Source organism: Dromiciops gliroides, chromosome 2 (assembly GCF_019393635.1).
Source record: "Dromiciops gliroides isolate mDroGli1 chromosome 2, mDroGli1.pri, whole genome shotgun sequence".
Taxonomy (NCBI): domain Eukaryota; kingdom Metazoa; phylum Chordata; class Mammalia; order Microbiotheria; family Microbiotheriidae; genus Dromiciops; species Dromiciops gliroides.
This window is the reverse complement of record NC_057862.1, coordinates 426960519-426977179: the sequence shown is the minus strand read 5'-3', so window position 1 is coordinate 426977179 and position 16661 is coordinate 426960519. Positions and strand designations below refer to the sequence as shown.

The following is a 16661-nucleotide window of genomic DNA, read 5'->3' as shown; positions in this document are numbered from 1 at the left end:
TATTCATGATCTTTCAGACATAATATTCATACATAAAAAATTAAGAAAGTTTTTAATAAATCTCATCATACCAAATACTCATAATCTCCAAATTACATGGAACAAAAAGTGTTCAAAATGGACCAACAGAAGAAATCAAAATCACATGGAAATAGGATGAGGTACACAGCATCCCTATCATCTTATCTGCTAACAGAGTTGTCCCAAGAATATTTTCAGTGAACCTACAGAAGATGAGCTTATATCACAATACTCTTATTCAGTTGTAAAATCCAGTCATTTTATCCATCTGTGCAATCCCTCTGCCATATTTATCTGAACTCCACCAAAAAAGACTGGAATAGGATGATGGTGATGGTGATGTCAATAACAATAATAGTTCATATTTACTTAACATCTAAAGGTTTACAAAGCATTTCCCTCACAATAGTTCTATGAAGCATAGGTAATATCAGTATTATGTTCATTTTACAGTATGGAAACTGAGGACTTGCTCATAATCCCACAGTGAATGAATTAACAAATATTTATTTGGTGCCTACTATATGCCAGATGTTCTGGGCCCTTAGGATACAAAAGCAATAATAAGACAATACTTGTAGCATGCATTCTCTAAGTAGATATATCATGTACCTATAAAAATGTAAACAAAATATATGTAAAATTATATATGATCCCAAAGAGATCATAAAAAGGAAAAAGACCTACATGTACAAAAATATTTATAGCAGCTCTTCTATTGTGGCATAAAAATTGGAAATTGAGGGTATGCCCATCAATTGGAGAATGGCTGAACAAATTGTGGTATATGAATGTAATGGAATACTATTGTTCTATAAGAAATGATGAGCAGGTAGATTTCAAAAAACCTGGAAAGACTTACATGCACTGATGCTGAGTGAAGTGAGCAGAACCAGAGAACACTACATGGTATCAGCAACATTGTGTGATGATCAACTATGATTGATTTAGTTTTTCTCAACAATACAATGATCCAGGATGGAAAATGCTACCCACATCCAGAGAAAGAACTGATGGTGTCTGAATACAGATCAAAGCATACTATCTTCACTTTCTTCATTTTTTTTCATGATTTTTTTTCCTTTTGTTCCATTTCTTCTTTCACAGCATGACTAATCTGGATATGTTTTACATGATCACACATATATAACTTTTATCAAATTGCTTACCATCTTGGTGGGGAGGGAGAAAATTTAGAACTCAAAATTTTATATGAAAAGTGAATGTTAAAAAATAAACTCTAAAAAAATTAAAAATAAATGTGTATATGCCTATAGGTAAGATACATTGCTAGGAAATATTAGAAAATTGGACTCAAGCCTAGTTCTTCAAATATGATCCACTAAGTGGTGTCAAACATGCATAGAAACAGTGATCATTAAACCAGATATAAGGATTCCTGTAGGCTACACATTGATTTAGAAAACCACATATTGACATTATCTATCTTCTATTGTATTTTTATTTATTTTGTTAAACATTTCCCCATTACGTTTTGTTTGGGGTTTTTTTGGTGAGGCAATTAGGGTTTAGGGACTTGCCCAGGGTCAAACAGCTACTAAGTGTTGAGTGTCTGAGGCTGGATTTGAACTCAGGTCCTCCTGAATCCAGGGCTGGTGCTCTATCCACTGTGCCACCTAGCTGCCCCTCCCCATTACATTTTAATCTGGTTCAGGCTGCTCTCAGGAGTGTTGCCAGCACCTGTTTGACACCTCTGCATTAAGATAACATAGTGTTGTGGCAACTAGGTGGCACAATGGATAGAGCACCAGCCCTGGAGTCAGGAGGACCTGAGTTCAAATCCTGCCTCAGACACTTGACACTTACTAGCTGTGTGACCTTGAGCAAGTCACTTAACCCCAACTGCCTCATTAAAAAAAAAAAAAAACACCAACAAAGATAACATAGTATAGTGTAAGAATTTATTGTGATTTGAGTTCCCATCTTTGGCTAAAATTAGAAAGCCTCGGGCACACCCTGCCCAGCTCCCTCTGCCCTGGGCATGTAAGCCTCAAGCACGCCCCACACAGCTTCTTCAGCTCAGGTACACCCTACTCAGCTCCCTCTGCCCAGAGGGGATATGCACGGAAAACCTGAGCACTGGCTCCCTCCAGCCAAGCTGGGGTATGCAAGGAAACCCTGTGCCCCGGCCAGCCTTGGACACCACCCCTAGGAATGTCAGCAAATTAGTTTGGGGTGTGTGGGTGGTCGGCCCAGGTTTCCTGTGAGAGAAGTGTTGTTGTTTTTTATTCTGGGGGGTAGAGAAGAGGGAAGAGGACATGGAAAGTGGAGACGAGGAGACTAGAAGGAGAAGGAGAAGATGAGAAAGGAGGGAGAGAGAAAAATTCACGGAGGCAAGAGAGAAAGTTAAAGACAAATGCACAGCAAGATAGAGAGAGTCTGGTGGGCAAGTTTACAGGTCGTATGTCCTACTTTTCTTTGTCCTTATTTCTAAATTGGTTCTCATTAATAAACCCTGTTTTTATTCTTTTATTTGAAAGGCGGCTTTTTAATCTCATTTCTTCGACTGGGAGGAACAGTTGGGGAGGGGGCAGCTCTTCCCATATTAAATTTGGCCCTTACAGATTGGTGGCCCCTACAGGGCTTAACAAACCTGGGGGATCTTTTAAAAACCCCCTTACAGATTGGCGAGGCAGCCAGGAGTTACAATAGCCACTCCTTAATTAGAATCTATAATTTTGAGAAGACCTTTCCTTCAAAGACTGCTCTTTTCCCTCCTTCACACTCTCCCTTAAGACTGACCTTAGCTGACTTCCTCTCCCTTCTAAAAGTGGACTGTAATCTAATCCCACCTGGATAAATACATTTGCATAGCAGTGAAGGGAGGAAGAAACAATGACAAGCAATAATAATTCCTTCTCTAATGCATCCTATATATAGCTGCCAAACTGATATTTCCAAAGCATTTCCCTGACCACAGCACTCCCTTCAGTGCCTTCACAATCTTCAAAGGCTCCCTTTGACCTGGCATTTTTAAGTCCTTCACAACCTGTCTACAGTGTATCCTTCCAAGGTGATTATACACTCCTCCACCTCTAACTATTCTATGTTCCAGCCAAACTGGCCTACAGGATATTTCCCATACACAACATTTCATCCCCCACCTCCATGCTTGTACTGCTTTACCTCCTCACCTCTGCCTTTGGGCTCTAGCTTCTCCTTCAAAGATTAACCCAAGTGCTGTCTCTTTCAAGAGGATTTTTTTCTGATTCTTCCACTTGTTAGTGTCACACTCCAATCACTTTTTAATTTATTTCATATATATTCTATATCTATTTATCCATCAACATGGTGTATCCCCCTCCCTCATTAGGATATAAATTCCTAGAGGACAGAGACTGCCTCACTTTTCTATTTATAACCCCAGTGACCAGGTAGGTCCCTTCTAATTCTAAATCCTATGATCTAGATTTTCTATATAAAGAAACTGAAGTACAAAGTGGGAGGAAATGGCTTACTCAAGATCAAAACTAATAAGTGAGAGAAGTACTAATCTCTTACCCCAGGTGTGATGATTTAAAAGGTTTGAGAGACATACTTTCTGGGTAATTTAATCATTTTATTAAGGTAAGAAGGTTATTAATAAAAAGATGGTCATCTGACTGTCTCTCTTAGATCAAAGAAAAACTGTAAGAAATTCAATAAGGTTAAAATGTTTATATTTCTATATGAAAAGATAGTATCTGTTAAGTCTTAACAACTTTATTATAAGAGGAATTAGAAGGAGTGTATGTAGACAGAGGATATAGTTATAAGGTAACATTAAAGGGATTATAAAATTTGTAAGTCTTAACAACTTTATTATAAAAATAATAAATAGTATATATACACAAAGGATGTTGTTATAAGGTAACATTGATGGAATGACACCCCCCAAAAAAACAAAATAAAGGGGTAAGAAAGAAATTTCATGGAAGAAGAAGGAGGTACTTAAATGGAGTAAATTGTCCCACACCAAAAAAAAAAAGACATAAAAAGAACTATCATAGTGGAGGGGAAGACAGGGGGTGGATTAAACCTTACTCTCATCAAAGTTGGCTCAAAGAGGGAATAACATACACACTCAGTTGGATTTAGAAATCTATCTTACCCTATAAGGAAGTTTAAAAAAGGGACTTGTATAGTGGAAGAGGTAGGGGAGACTGATATAAGGGACGGGATATTGGGGAAAACAGGAGAGAAAGGGTGTGGGTAAGAGTTGGGGGGATAAATAGGTGCAAGATAGCATGGAGGAAAATAAACAGTGAATGGGATGAACTTACCCCTTAAATGGAAGTGGGTTGCAGAATGTATTAAAAACCAAAATCCTACAATATGTTGTTTAAAAGAAACATATTTGAAGCATAGAGATACACACAGGGTAAACTTAAGGGGCTGAAGCAAAGAAAGCAAGGGTAGCAATCATGATTTCAGACAAAGCAAAAATAGATCTAGTCAAAAGAGATAAAGATGGGGCAGCTAGTTGGCGCAGTGGATAAAGCACTAGCCCTGGATTCAGGAGTACCTGAGTTCAAATCCAGCCTCAGACACTTGACACTTAACTAGCTGTGTGACCCTGGGCAAGTCACTTAACCCTCATTGCCCTGAAAAAAAAAAAGAGAGAGATAAAGAAGGAAACTAAATCTTGCTGAAAGGTACCATAGACAATGAAGTCATATCAATATTTAACATATATGCACCAAATAGCATAGCATCTAAATTTTTGAAGAATTTGAATGAGTTACAGGAGGAAATAGATAATAAAACTATCCTAGTGGGGGATCTTAACATTCCCCTCTCAGAAATTGATAAATCTAACCAAAAATAAACAAGAAAGAAGGTAATAAAATGAATAAAATTCTGAAAAAGTTAGATATAATAGATCTGTGGAGAACACTAAATGAGAATAGAAAGGAATATACCTTCTCAGCAATACATGGAACACGCAAAAATTGACCATGTATTAGGGCATAAAACCTTTACAACAAGATTCAGAAAAACAGAAATAGTAAACACATCCTTTTCAGATCATAATGCAATAAAAATTACATTCAAACTTCTGGGAAAATTGGAAGATAGTTTGGCAGAAACTAGGCATAGACCAACATCTTAAAACATATACCAAAATAAGGTCAAAATGGGTACATGATTTAGACATAAAGGATGATACCATAGGCAAATTAGGAGAGAAAGGAGTAGTTTACCTCTCAGATCTATGAAGAGGAAAACAAATTATGTCCAAACAAGAGATAGAAAATATTATGAAATGCAAAATGGATGATTTTGATTACATTAAATTAAAAAGGTTTTGTACAAACAGAAGCAATGCAGCCAAAATTAGAAGGGAGGCAGAAAGCTAGGAAACAAATTTTTACAGCCAGTATTTCTGATAAAGGTCTTATTTATAAAATATATAGGGAACTGGGGGCAGCTAGGTGGCACAGTGGATAGAGCACTGGCCCTGGATTCAGAAAGACCTGAGTTCAAATCCGGCCTCAGACACTTAACAATTACTAGCTGTGTGAACTAAATCAAATCTATAAGAATGAAAGTCATTCCCCAAGTGAGAAATGGTCAAAGGATATGAACAGGCAGTTGTCAGATGAAATCAAAGCTATCTACTGCCATATGAAAAAATGCTCTAAATTACTATTGATCAGAGAAATGCAAATTAAAACAACTCTGAGGTACCACCTCACACCTGTCAGAATGGCTAATATGACAAAAAAGGAAAATAATAAATGTTGGAGAAGCTGTGGGAAATTGGAATACTAATGCATTGTTGGTGGAGCTGTGAACTGATCCAACCATTTTGGAAAGCAATTTGGAACTATGTCCAAAGAGCTATAGGACTGTGCATACCCTTTGATCCAATAATACCAGTACTAGGTCTTTATCCCAAAGAGATCATAAAAAATGGAAAGGACCCACATGTATAAAAATATTTATAGCAGTTTTCTTTTTGTCGTGGCAAAGAATAGGAAATCAAGGCAATGCCCATCAATTGGGGAATGGCTAAACAAGTTGTGGTATATGAATGTAATGGAATACTATTGTACTGTAAGAAAGGAGGAGCAGGAGAATTTCAGAGCAACCTGGAAGGATTTACATGAACTGATGCTGAATGAGATGAGCAGAACCAGAAAAACACTGTACACAGTAGCAGCAACATTGTGTGATGATCAACTGTGATAGACTTGACTCTTCTCAGCAGTGCAATGATCCTAAACAATTTCAAAGAATTCATGATAGAAAATGTTCTCCATATCCAAGAAAAAGAACTGTGGGGGCAGCTAGGTGGCTCAGTGGATAGAGCAACAGCCTTGGATTCAGGAGGACCTGAGTTCAAATCCAGCCTCAGACACTTAACACTTACTAGCTGTGTGACCCTAGGCAAGTCACTTAACCCCCATTGCCCAGCAAAAAACAAAAACAAAAAAAACAAAAAACTGTGGATTCTGAATGCAGATTGAACCATACTGTGTCTACTTTTGGACTGGGGTTTTTTTTCTTTTTTGAGGTTTTTCCCTTGTGTTCTGATTCTTCTTTCACAATATAACTAATGCAGAAATCTTTAACGTGATTGTACATATATAACCTATATCAGATTGCTTTCTGTCTTGGGGAGAAGGAAAGGAAGGGAGAGTGGGAGAAAAATTTGGAATTAAAAATCCTATGAAAACAAATGTTGAAAACTATCTTTACATGTAACTGGAAAATAATAAAATACTTTTATGATAAACATATTCAATAATGAACAATTGAAAGAGAGATGAAAAATAAATTGGAAATTAAATAATCTGATCCTAAAAAACAAGTGGGCCAAAGAACAAATCATAGAAAGAAAAAAAAGGACAAATCATAGAAACACTTGATTCACTAAAGAAAATGACAATGATGAGACAAAATATCAGAATTAATGGGATGCAGCCAAAGAGGTGCTATGGGGAAAATTTATATCCCTAACTGCTTACATCAATAAAATATAGAAAAAGCAGATTAATGAATTGGGCATACAACTAAAAAAATGAGAAAATGAACAAATTTAAACTCCCCAACTAAACATAAAATTGGAAATCCCTAAAATCAAAGGAGAGATTAATAAGATTAAAAGTAAGAAAACCATTGAATTAATAAATAAAACTTGAAGCTGGTTTTAGTACAAAAACCAATAACATAGATAAACCATTGGTTAATTTGATCAAAAAAGGAAAGAAGAAAACCAAATTATCAAAAATGAAAGTGGTGAATTCACCACCAAGGAAAGGAAATTAAGACAATTATTAGGAATTATTTTGCCCAATTATATGCCAATAAATTTGACAATCTAGATGAAATGGATGAATATCTACAAAAATATAAATTTCCCTGATTAACAGAAAAAGAAATAAAATATTTAAATAATCCAATTTTAGGAAAAGAAATTTAACAAGCCACCAATGAAGCTCCTAAAAAAAAATCCCCAGGAACACATGCATTTACAAATGAATTCTACCTAACATTAAAGAACAATTAATCACAATCGTATATAAATTATTTGAAAAAATAAGTGAAAGATTCCTACCAAATTGCTTTTATGAGACAAGTATGGTGCTGATACCCAAACCATGAAGAGCCAAAACAGGAAAGAAAATAATAGAAAAATTTTAAATAAAATACTAGCAAAAAGACTATAGCAATACATCACAAGGATCATACACTATGGCCATGTGGGATCTATAACAGGAATTCAGGACTGGTTCAATATTAGGAAAACTATCATTATAATTGACTATATCAGTAACAAAACCAACAAAAATCATGTGATTATTTCAATAGATGTGGAAAAGGCCTTTGACAAAATACAGTACCCATTACTATTTTTAAATTTTTTAATAGCAAAATACAGCACCCATTTCTATTAAAAACACTAGAGCAGGTGTGGCTAGATGGCACAGTGGTAAAGCACCGGCCCTGGATTCAGGAGTACCTGAGTTCAGATCCAGCCTCAGACACTTAACACTTACTAGCTGTGTGACCCTGGGCAAGTCACTTAACCCCCATTGTCCCGCAAAAAACAAAAATAAATACAACAACAAAAAACACTAGAGCACGTAGGAATAAAAGGAGCTTACCTTAAAATGACAAGTAATATTTCTCTCAAACTATCAGCAAGCATTATCTGTAATGGGGATAAGCTAGAAGCCTTTACAATACAATAAGGAGTAAAGCAAGGGTGCCCATTATCAGTTCTATTGTTTAATTACTTAAAACAATTGTTTTATTAGGAATGTTAGCTGTAGCAATAAGAGAAGTAAAAGAAATTAAAGAAATTAGAATCACTCTTTGCAGACGATATGATGTTATACATAGAAAATCCTTGAGAATCAACTAAAAAGCTACTTGAAGATATTAACAACTTTAGCAAAGTTGCAGGTTACAAAATAAACCCACATAAATCATCAGCATTTCTATATATTACCAACAAAATCTGGCAACAACTAATAGAAAGAGAAATTCTATTTAAAATAACTATGGGACAATATAAAATACTTGGGAGTCTATCAGCCAAGACAAATCCAGGGACTATATGACCAGAACTATAAAACACTTCACACAAATAAAATCAGATCTAAACAATTGGAAAAATATTAATTGCTCATGGGTAGGCTGAGGCAATATAATAAAAATGACAATCCTACCAAAGTTCATTTATTTATTTAGTGCTATACCAATCAAACTATCAAAAATATTTTATAGATCTAGATAAAATAATTACAAAATTCATCTGGAAAAACAAAAGCTCAAGGATATTATAGGAATCAATGAAAAATTACAAAAAGCAAATAGTCTAGCAGTACCAGATCTCAAACTGTCTTATAAAGCAGTTATTATCAAAACAATCTGGTTCTGGCTAAGAAATAGAAAGGTAGATCAGAGGAATAGAATAGGTAGAAATTACAATATACTAAATGACTATGATAAAATCTAGTATATGATAAACCCAAAGATCCAAGTTTTGGGAACAAAAACTCATTATTTGACAAAAACTTCTGGGAAAACTGGAAAACAGTATGGCAAAAACTAGGCATAGACCAATATACTAAAATAAGGTTAAAATGAGTACATGATTTACACATCAAGGATGATACCATAAGCAAATTAAGACAGCATGGAATTGTTTATCTGTCAGATTTATGGGTAGAGGAAGAATTCAGGACCAAAGAAAATATAGCAAGCAAGACAAAATGTAAAATAGATCATTTAAATTTTATAAAATTTAAAAGTTTTTGCACAAACAAAACTAATGTAACCAAGATTATAAGGGAAGCAGAAAACTGGGAAAGAATTTTTGAAACAAGTATGTCTGATAAAGGCCTCATTTCTCAATATAGAGAACCTAGTCAAATTTATAAAAATACAAATCATTCCCCAATTGAATAAATGGTCAAAGGATATGAACAGGCAGTTTTCAGAAAAAGAAATCAAAGCTATCTATAATAATATAAAAAAATGCTCTTCATCAGAGCAAATTAAAACAAATCTGAGGTATTACCTCACAACTATTAGAGTGGTAAATATAACAAAAAAGGAAAATATTGGATGTTGGAAGGGATGTGGGAAAACTTAGATGCTAATCCACTGTCGATGGAGTTGTGAAAAGATCCAACCATTCTGGAGAGCAATTTGAAACTAGTCTGAAAAGGCTATAGAATTGTGCATACCCTTTGATCCAGCAACACCACTGCTAACTTTATATCCCAAAGACATCTAAAAAAGGGAAAATTACCCATTTGTATAAAAATATTTATAACAGCTCTTTTTGTAGTGGCTAAGAATTGGAAATCAAATGAATGCCCATGAAATGGGGAATGACCAAACAAGCTATGGTATATAATGGTGATGGAATATTATTGTGTTACAGGAAATGATAAGCAGGATGATTTCAGAAAGGCCTGGAAAGACTTGTATGAACTGATGTTTAGTGAAGTGACCAGAACCAAGAGAACATTTTGCACAGAGACAGCAATATTGTTTGATGAAGAACTGTGAATGACTATACAATGATCTAAGACAATCCCAAAGGACCAATGATGAAACATATTATACACCTCCAGAGAAAGAACTAATTTTGATTGAACACAGGCTGAAGCATGCTATTTTTCACTTTCTTACAATTTTTTTCTTTTATCCAAGTGTTCTTGTATAAAATTACTAACATGGTAATGTTTTACATAACTGCACATGTATAACATATATGATTACTTACTGTCTCTGAGAGGAGGGGAAAGAGGGATAAAATTTGGAACTCAAAAGTATAAATTAAAATGTTGGGGGTAGCTAGGTGGCACAGTGGATAAAGCATTGGCCCTGGATTCAGGACCACCTGAGTTCAAATCCAGCCTCAGACACATGACACTTACTAGCTGTGTGACCCTGGGCAAGAATCTTAACCCTCATTGCCCCATCAAAAAACCAAAACAGAAACAGAAACAGAAAAAAAAAGTTAAGGTACTTGCTCAAGTTCACACTCATAGGCAGCAGTTAGGTGGCACAGTAGATAGGGTACTGAGCCTGGAGTTAGAAAGACCTGAGTTTAAATCCAGCCTCAGATACTTACTAGCTATATTACCCCAGGCAAATCACTTAACCCTGTTTACAAATGAGTTTCCTCATTTGTAAAATGACCTGGCAAAGGAAATGGCAAACCATTCCATTATCTCTGCCAAGAAAACCCCAAATGGGGCCAGGAAGAGTTAGATACAATTGAAAAATGACTGAACAACCATTACGTATGTAGGGTCAGGATTTGAACTTGGGTCTTCTGACTCTACATTCACTAATCTTTCCAATACGTCATAGCAGGTTCAATGATACCCCTGGTGGATGATCTCTGCTTAAATCCTTCTATGGATAGGGTACTCATCACCACAGAAAGCAGAGGATGCTATTTTTCAGATAACTAATTGCTTTAGAGTGAGTTCTTATTTTTTGCCCAAAATCTGACCACCTCTAACATTACCCATCCTCAATTCTGCTCTTTTTGCTACACAAGAAAATTATGATCCCTTTTATATCTGATAATACTTTGGTTATTTGAAGGCAGGCATTTCGAAATTTTCTTTTTCTCTTACTCATCCTTTTTAACTGCTTGATGGATGTCCTTGCTAAGGACCTCTTGGCCTGTTAGGAAGGCATATGTTGTCACAGAATCCCGGAAATGGAAGGGAACTCAGAAGATCTTCTGTAGCTCCACTGACAAGTGGTCATGTATTCTCTACCTGAAGATTCCCTAGTTTATGGAGAACTCACTATTTCGTGAATCAGACTTTTTCACTTTTAAATAACTAAATGTTGGAGGTGGAGACTCTTTCTAATAGAGAACCAAAAATCTGTCTCTCCTGAAATATCTTCCATTACTCTTATTCTCTTCAATTTGTTTCTAGAGAATTTTTGGCTCAGGACTGAAGGCAGGGGTTGACAATGAGCTTGGCAGCAACTCCTTTCCCTGCTCCCAGGACTGGTCATTCCAAGAGGGTGGAGTCCCACATACTTCAAGGACTTCAGGCCCCAGTGCCTAAGAGGCATAGATTGGAGGTCAGATAATTGCTTTGGCCTCTAATGAGGAAGCTGGGGAATGTGTCTCCAAGGGTTCCTAATCAACTGAAATCAACAAAATGTGAAAAGCTCAAAGCTGTTCCTGGATCCAGGTGCCTGCTCCCCAGTTTTCCTAGTCCTGCCCTCTCTGCCTTCTCTGCTAGATGGAAGGCTGGTCTCTCATCTTCAATCACTTCTCTGCTGTGAATTTTCCATTACCCATAGGAGTGATGAGGACAGCACAGACAGTGCCCACAGTGATGGTAAGCTGAGATCAACTTAGAAAAGCAAAGTAAGGACTGGGCTGCTGGAGGTGGGGTGGGTAAAACTCACTTAGACATTCACAGAGCTTCCATATCTCCTTTCTCTCTTAATGTCAATTATATCCTGGCTGCTATGATTATTGAGGAAAAGACTGTACAACCCACATACTACCTCAAGGGCCAGTTCTGAATGGTTAAATATTAATTAATATGAATAATAACCCAAATACCACCCTAACCTGATGAAGGCCAGGGAAGAGGGACCAGGATCCAATCCATCCCCCAAAACTTGTCTCACCTGCTTAGCTTATTCAGGTTCACTCTTCCCCAAAATCTAATAAAGGAATGATCTCACTTCAATCACAGGGAGATTCCCTGATTGTGGGCCTTTTCCTCACCATCTCTGGTTTCTCAGGAAGCTTGAGAGTATGTTAATTAATGAGTAAATGAATGAAAAAAAAACTTTTATTAAGTGAATGGTATATGTTAGTATGGAAAATCAGGCTTTGATAAAGTCCACTGAGATTCAAATAGTTTTACTTGACCCTGCCTTAAACCCAAATCACTTTGGCTCTCATGATTGGCCAATAGGTCCCAGCCTAAGCCTCCCTTGGTCATTGTTTGGCTTTTGATGGGTCAGAATAAGTGTAAATAGCAATTCTTTCTGTTCTGACCAGAACAGGGTCTTCCCCTCCCAGTTTCTTTTTTTCTTTTTTTTTTAGTAGGCAAACTAAACCATCTTTTGCCTCATTTATCACCTAGCCTTAAATCACTGAATGGGTGTTGCTTCAGACAAACTGAGATCCGAGAAAGGTCTTAGCTTAAAAAGGTCAAGGTCTCCCACTGTATCTGTTGTCATCTCCAGTCATCCTGACCTACATCTTTCCACTGGACTCAAATGATCCTGGAGGAGTGAGTGATTTTGCACAGCTCTGCCTCATTTAAATGCAATTCACTTGCAAGACATCACCCTCCCTATGTCATTGGTCCTCTTCTAGAAAGAAAGACAAACAACAACACTATGGTGTATGGTATTGGTCCCTCTTTCCTCACCAGACTTAGTGCAACCCAATCACAAAAGAAGGTTAGGTGTTTGACTCAATATTCTAATATCAAGGTCAATTTCTCTAAAGTTCTAGTTTATCAACAATGCCCGATTTAGCATGAAAGTATCCCTTACTTCTAAATGTCTATACTGGAATGGTGCGGGCTCTCACAGGTTCTGCAAAGCTAGAATGGACTTGTGAACCCTGGGTAAGGCATACTGTTTTCTCTCTAAGGGCAGCTTGGCTGTGGTCCTTTGTTCTCAAAGAGGACCAAAATGATATCACTATGTTGGGGCCAAGGTACAGTGTGTCCCACCGTGGCTGATCAGACCAATATGAGCTCATGTCTCATCTTTTTTTTTTTTATAGTAAACTACATTTATATAGTATTTTAAAGAGAGATTTCCTTACAATAAACCCATGAGGTTGATTATTGCAACAACAGTAATAGATAACATTTATATAGTACCTCATACCTGACAAAGAATAGAGCTCAGAAGTCTCTAGTTAGGTCAGGCACAGATAGTCCATAAGAACATTTGGAGTGGAGATGTCTAATTCTACATAACTCACATTTATTTTGAGCTACTACAATTTTGCTTCATTCATAGAACATAGCCCCTTCTTTGATGTGGACACATCATGCTGGGTGGTCCTTTTCCAGTATCTCCCATGTCACAAAATCAATACCAAAATTCTTCAGAGAGACCTTGAGAATGTCCTTGTATCACTTCTTCTGACTACCATGTGAGTGACTTCCTTGCATGAGTTCTCCCTAAAATAGTCTTTTAGGCAAGCATACATTGGGCATTCAAATAGCATGGCCAAGCCATTGGAGTTATGCTCTCTGCAGTAGTTTGTTTTTTTGGGTTTTTTTTAGTGAGGCAATTGGGGTTAAGTGACTTGCCCAGGGTCACACAGCTAGTAAGTGTTAAGTGTCTGAGGCTGGATTTGAACTCAGGTACTCCTGACTCCAGGGTCGGTGCTCTATCCACTGCGCCACCTAGCCGTCCCTCTGCAGTAGAGTTTGAATGCTTGGCAGTTTAGTTTGAGAAAAGACCTGTGTCTGAGTACCTTATCCTGCAAGGTGATCTTCAGAATCTTCTTAAGATGATTCAAATAGAAGCAGTTCCATTTCCTGGCCTGGCACTGATGTACTGTACAGGTTTCACATGCATACAGCAATGAAGTCAGCACAAGAACTCTACAGACCTTCAGTGTGGTAGGCTGCCTAAAATCTCTTCTCTCCCACACTTTCTTTTGGAGCCTCCCAGACACTGAGGTGAGGAGCATCAAAGAGAATTGTCACTAGATTAATTGAAAGATGCTTTTTTTTTCCCATAGCAGTTCTCAAAAGCCATCTACTAAGTCACTAAGGAGTTGTGAACCACACTAATGGAGGGACGACTCACACCAAGGGCATCACAAATCATTTCCAGAGTTGAAGTAAGTAAGTGTGGATCTTTCAGGTTATAAACTATATAGTCTTGAGGTATGTCACAAGTAGGGTAAAAGAAGTTGAGATTCAGAAGGACAGTGTAAAGAGGCCATTCGGCAGCATGAATAGTGATCCTTAGAGTAGGGGAAATATGAATACAAGACATGCCTCTGACAAATACTAACTGTGTAAACTAGGACAATATCTTAACATCTAGTGTCCAGGAAACGGTTTAAGACCTGAAGTTTCAGAAGAATATAGGGTAGAGGTATCTTCCTTACTATGAGGTAACTTATAGCAGTGACATCACAGATCCAGATTTTGTTGAAAAAGAAGAATTGTGTAAATAAAAGAATAGTGAACTTAAAACCAGTGGGTTAGGGTTTGAGTTTTGGTTTTAACACAAGCTATGTGTTGGGAGCATGACTGTTTCTTAGCACCTCAGTTTCTTCATCTGTAAAAATTTATACTGGCATAGTAGTGTTATGAGGAAAACACCTTATAAACCATAAAGCACTATGGATACTTTGTTTTGTATAGACCTATGAGTCCACTGGTATAAGGGACTCACAGTGAGGAGACTTCCACTGCCAATAATACAAAGCAGTAACTATTCTGAAACTTATAATCTTAGAGAGGTGCCTAGGAAATAGAGAGGTTAAGGGATTTGCTCAAGGTCATACAGTTAGTATGCATCACAGTTAGAATTTGAACCTAAGTCTTTCTGAATCTGAGATTAGGCTGTCTATCCACTATGCCATACTCCCATACTCTTCTATATGATACAAATATGGTTTTTGTTATATTCTTATTATCATGATCAGAATTCACATTATTCTGGGAATCTTAGACTTGTGCAAAAACTTATCTCATTAAGTACACATATTGGCACTATGTCCCATTCTCACAGTGACCACTCCAGAGACCAAAATGGAAGGTGGCAGTCCTCCCATCATCTTTTGGTTTCTATTTTAGCCAGACTGCCCTCCCATCAGTCTTTTTCAGGTGATGGGAAGGGGAAACACAACCGGCATCTCTGAATTCCTCCTCCTGGGACTCTCTGAGCAGCCAGATCATCAGCTGATTCTCTTTGGGCTATTCCTGGTCATGTACCTAGTCACTATGTTGGGGAACCTGCTCATCATACTGGCCATTGCCTCCAGCTCCCACCTCCACTCCCCAATGTATTTCTTCCTGGCCAATCTCTCCTTCATTGATACCTGTTTTACTTCCACCACAGTCCCCAAGATGCTAATGAACATGTGGACCCAGCACCAGACCATCTCCTATGCTGGGTGCCTCACTCAGATGTATTTCTTCATGACCTTTGCTCTTCTGGATGATTTCCTCCTTGCTGCCATGGCCTATGACCGCTATGTGGCCATTTGCCTCCCTCTCCACTACACCACAGTCATGAACCCTGCACGCTGTGTCCTGCTGGTCACTGTGTCCTGGCTCTGCTCCCACCTCATTGCCCTCTCCCTCACTCTCTTCATGGCTCAGTTCCCCTTTTGTGGATCCCATGTGATCCCCCACTTCTTCTGTGACCTCCTACCCCTTCTTAAGCTGTCCTGTTCAAACACTAGCATCTTTCAAATGGTGATGTTCATTGATGCTGCCCTGGCTGGTTTGGTCCCATTCACTTGCATTTTGTTCTCCTATATCCACATTATCTCCACAATCTTCAGGGTCCCTTCTGTTGATGGGAAGTACAAAGTCTTCTCCACCTGTGGCTCCCACCTCTCAGTTGTCATTCTCTTCTATGGGACTGTCATTCTGGTGTATTTACGGCCCTCATCCTCATACTCAGCAGAAACAGGAACCATTGCATCAGTGATGTACACAGTGGTGACACCCATGCTGAACCCCTTCATCTACAGCCTGAGGAACAAGGACATAAAGGGGGCTCTGAGAAGGCTGCTCAGCAAAGGAATTATACCCTCTTTGTGAACTTCCATAGTCCCTAGTAGAAACCCAGGGACCAGTAGGAGAGCATTCACTCTGATGATTCATGTTACTAAAGGTGTCTTGGTTGGACAGTCATACAACCCATTTTTGGTGGAGTGTCTTTCAGAAATCTGTATATACTTTCCTTAATGACTCAAACAGCAGATGATTCAAGCATTATAAGACAACTTCAGAGGAAGGGTATCTCAGAAGCTATTTTCATCTCTGAGATAAACTACTTTTCTTCCCCCCACCAAAAAAAAAACAAACCACCATGGTCCAATCTGAGGGTAAGTGAGGAATCTCTGCATGCTGAGGTGACAGGTTCTATGATTGTTCTGATGGGTTGATTGACAGCAGACTGACCCT

General features: G+C 37.7%; 1 protein-coding gene across 1 annotated transcript; it reads left to right on the top strand.

Moving 5' to 3' along the window:
• Nucleotides 1–15353: 15353 nt before the first annotated feature.
• LOC122739027 (olfactory receptor 1-like) lies at nucleotides 15354–16295 on the top strand. The gene has a single exon (XM_043980887.1). It carries the CDS (start codon nucleotides 15354–15356, stop codon nucleotides 16293–16295), a length of 942 nt encoding a protein of 313 aa, XP_043836822.1.
• The last annotated feature ends 366 nt before the right edge of the window (nucleotides 16296–16661 follow it).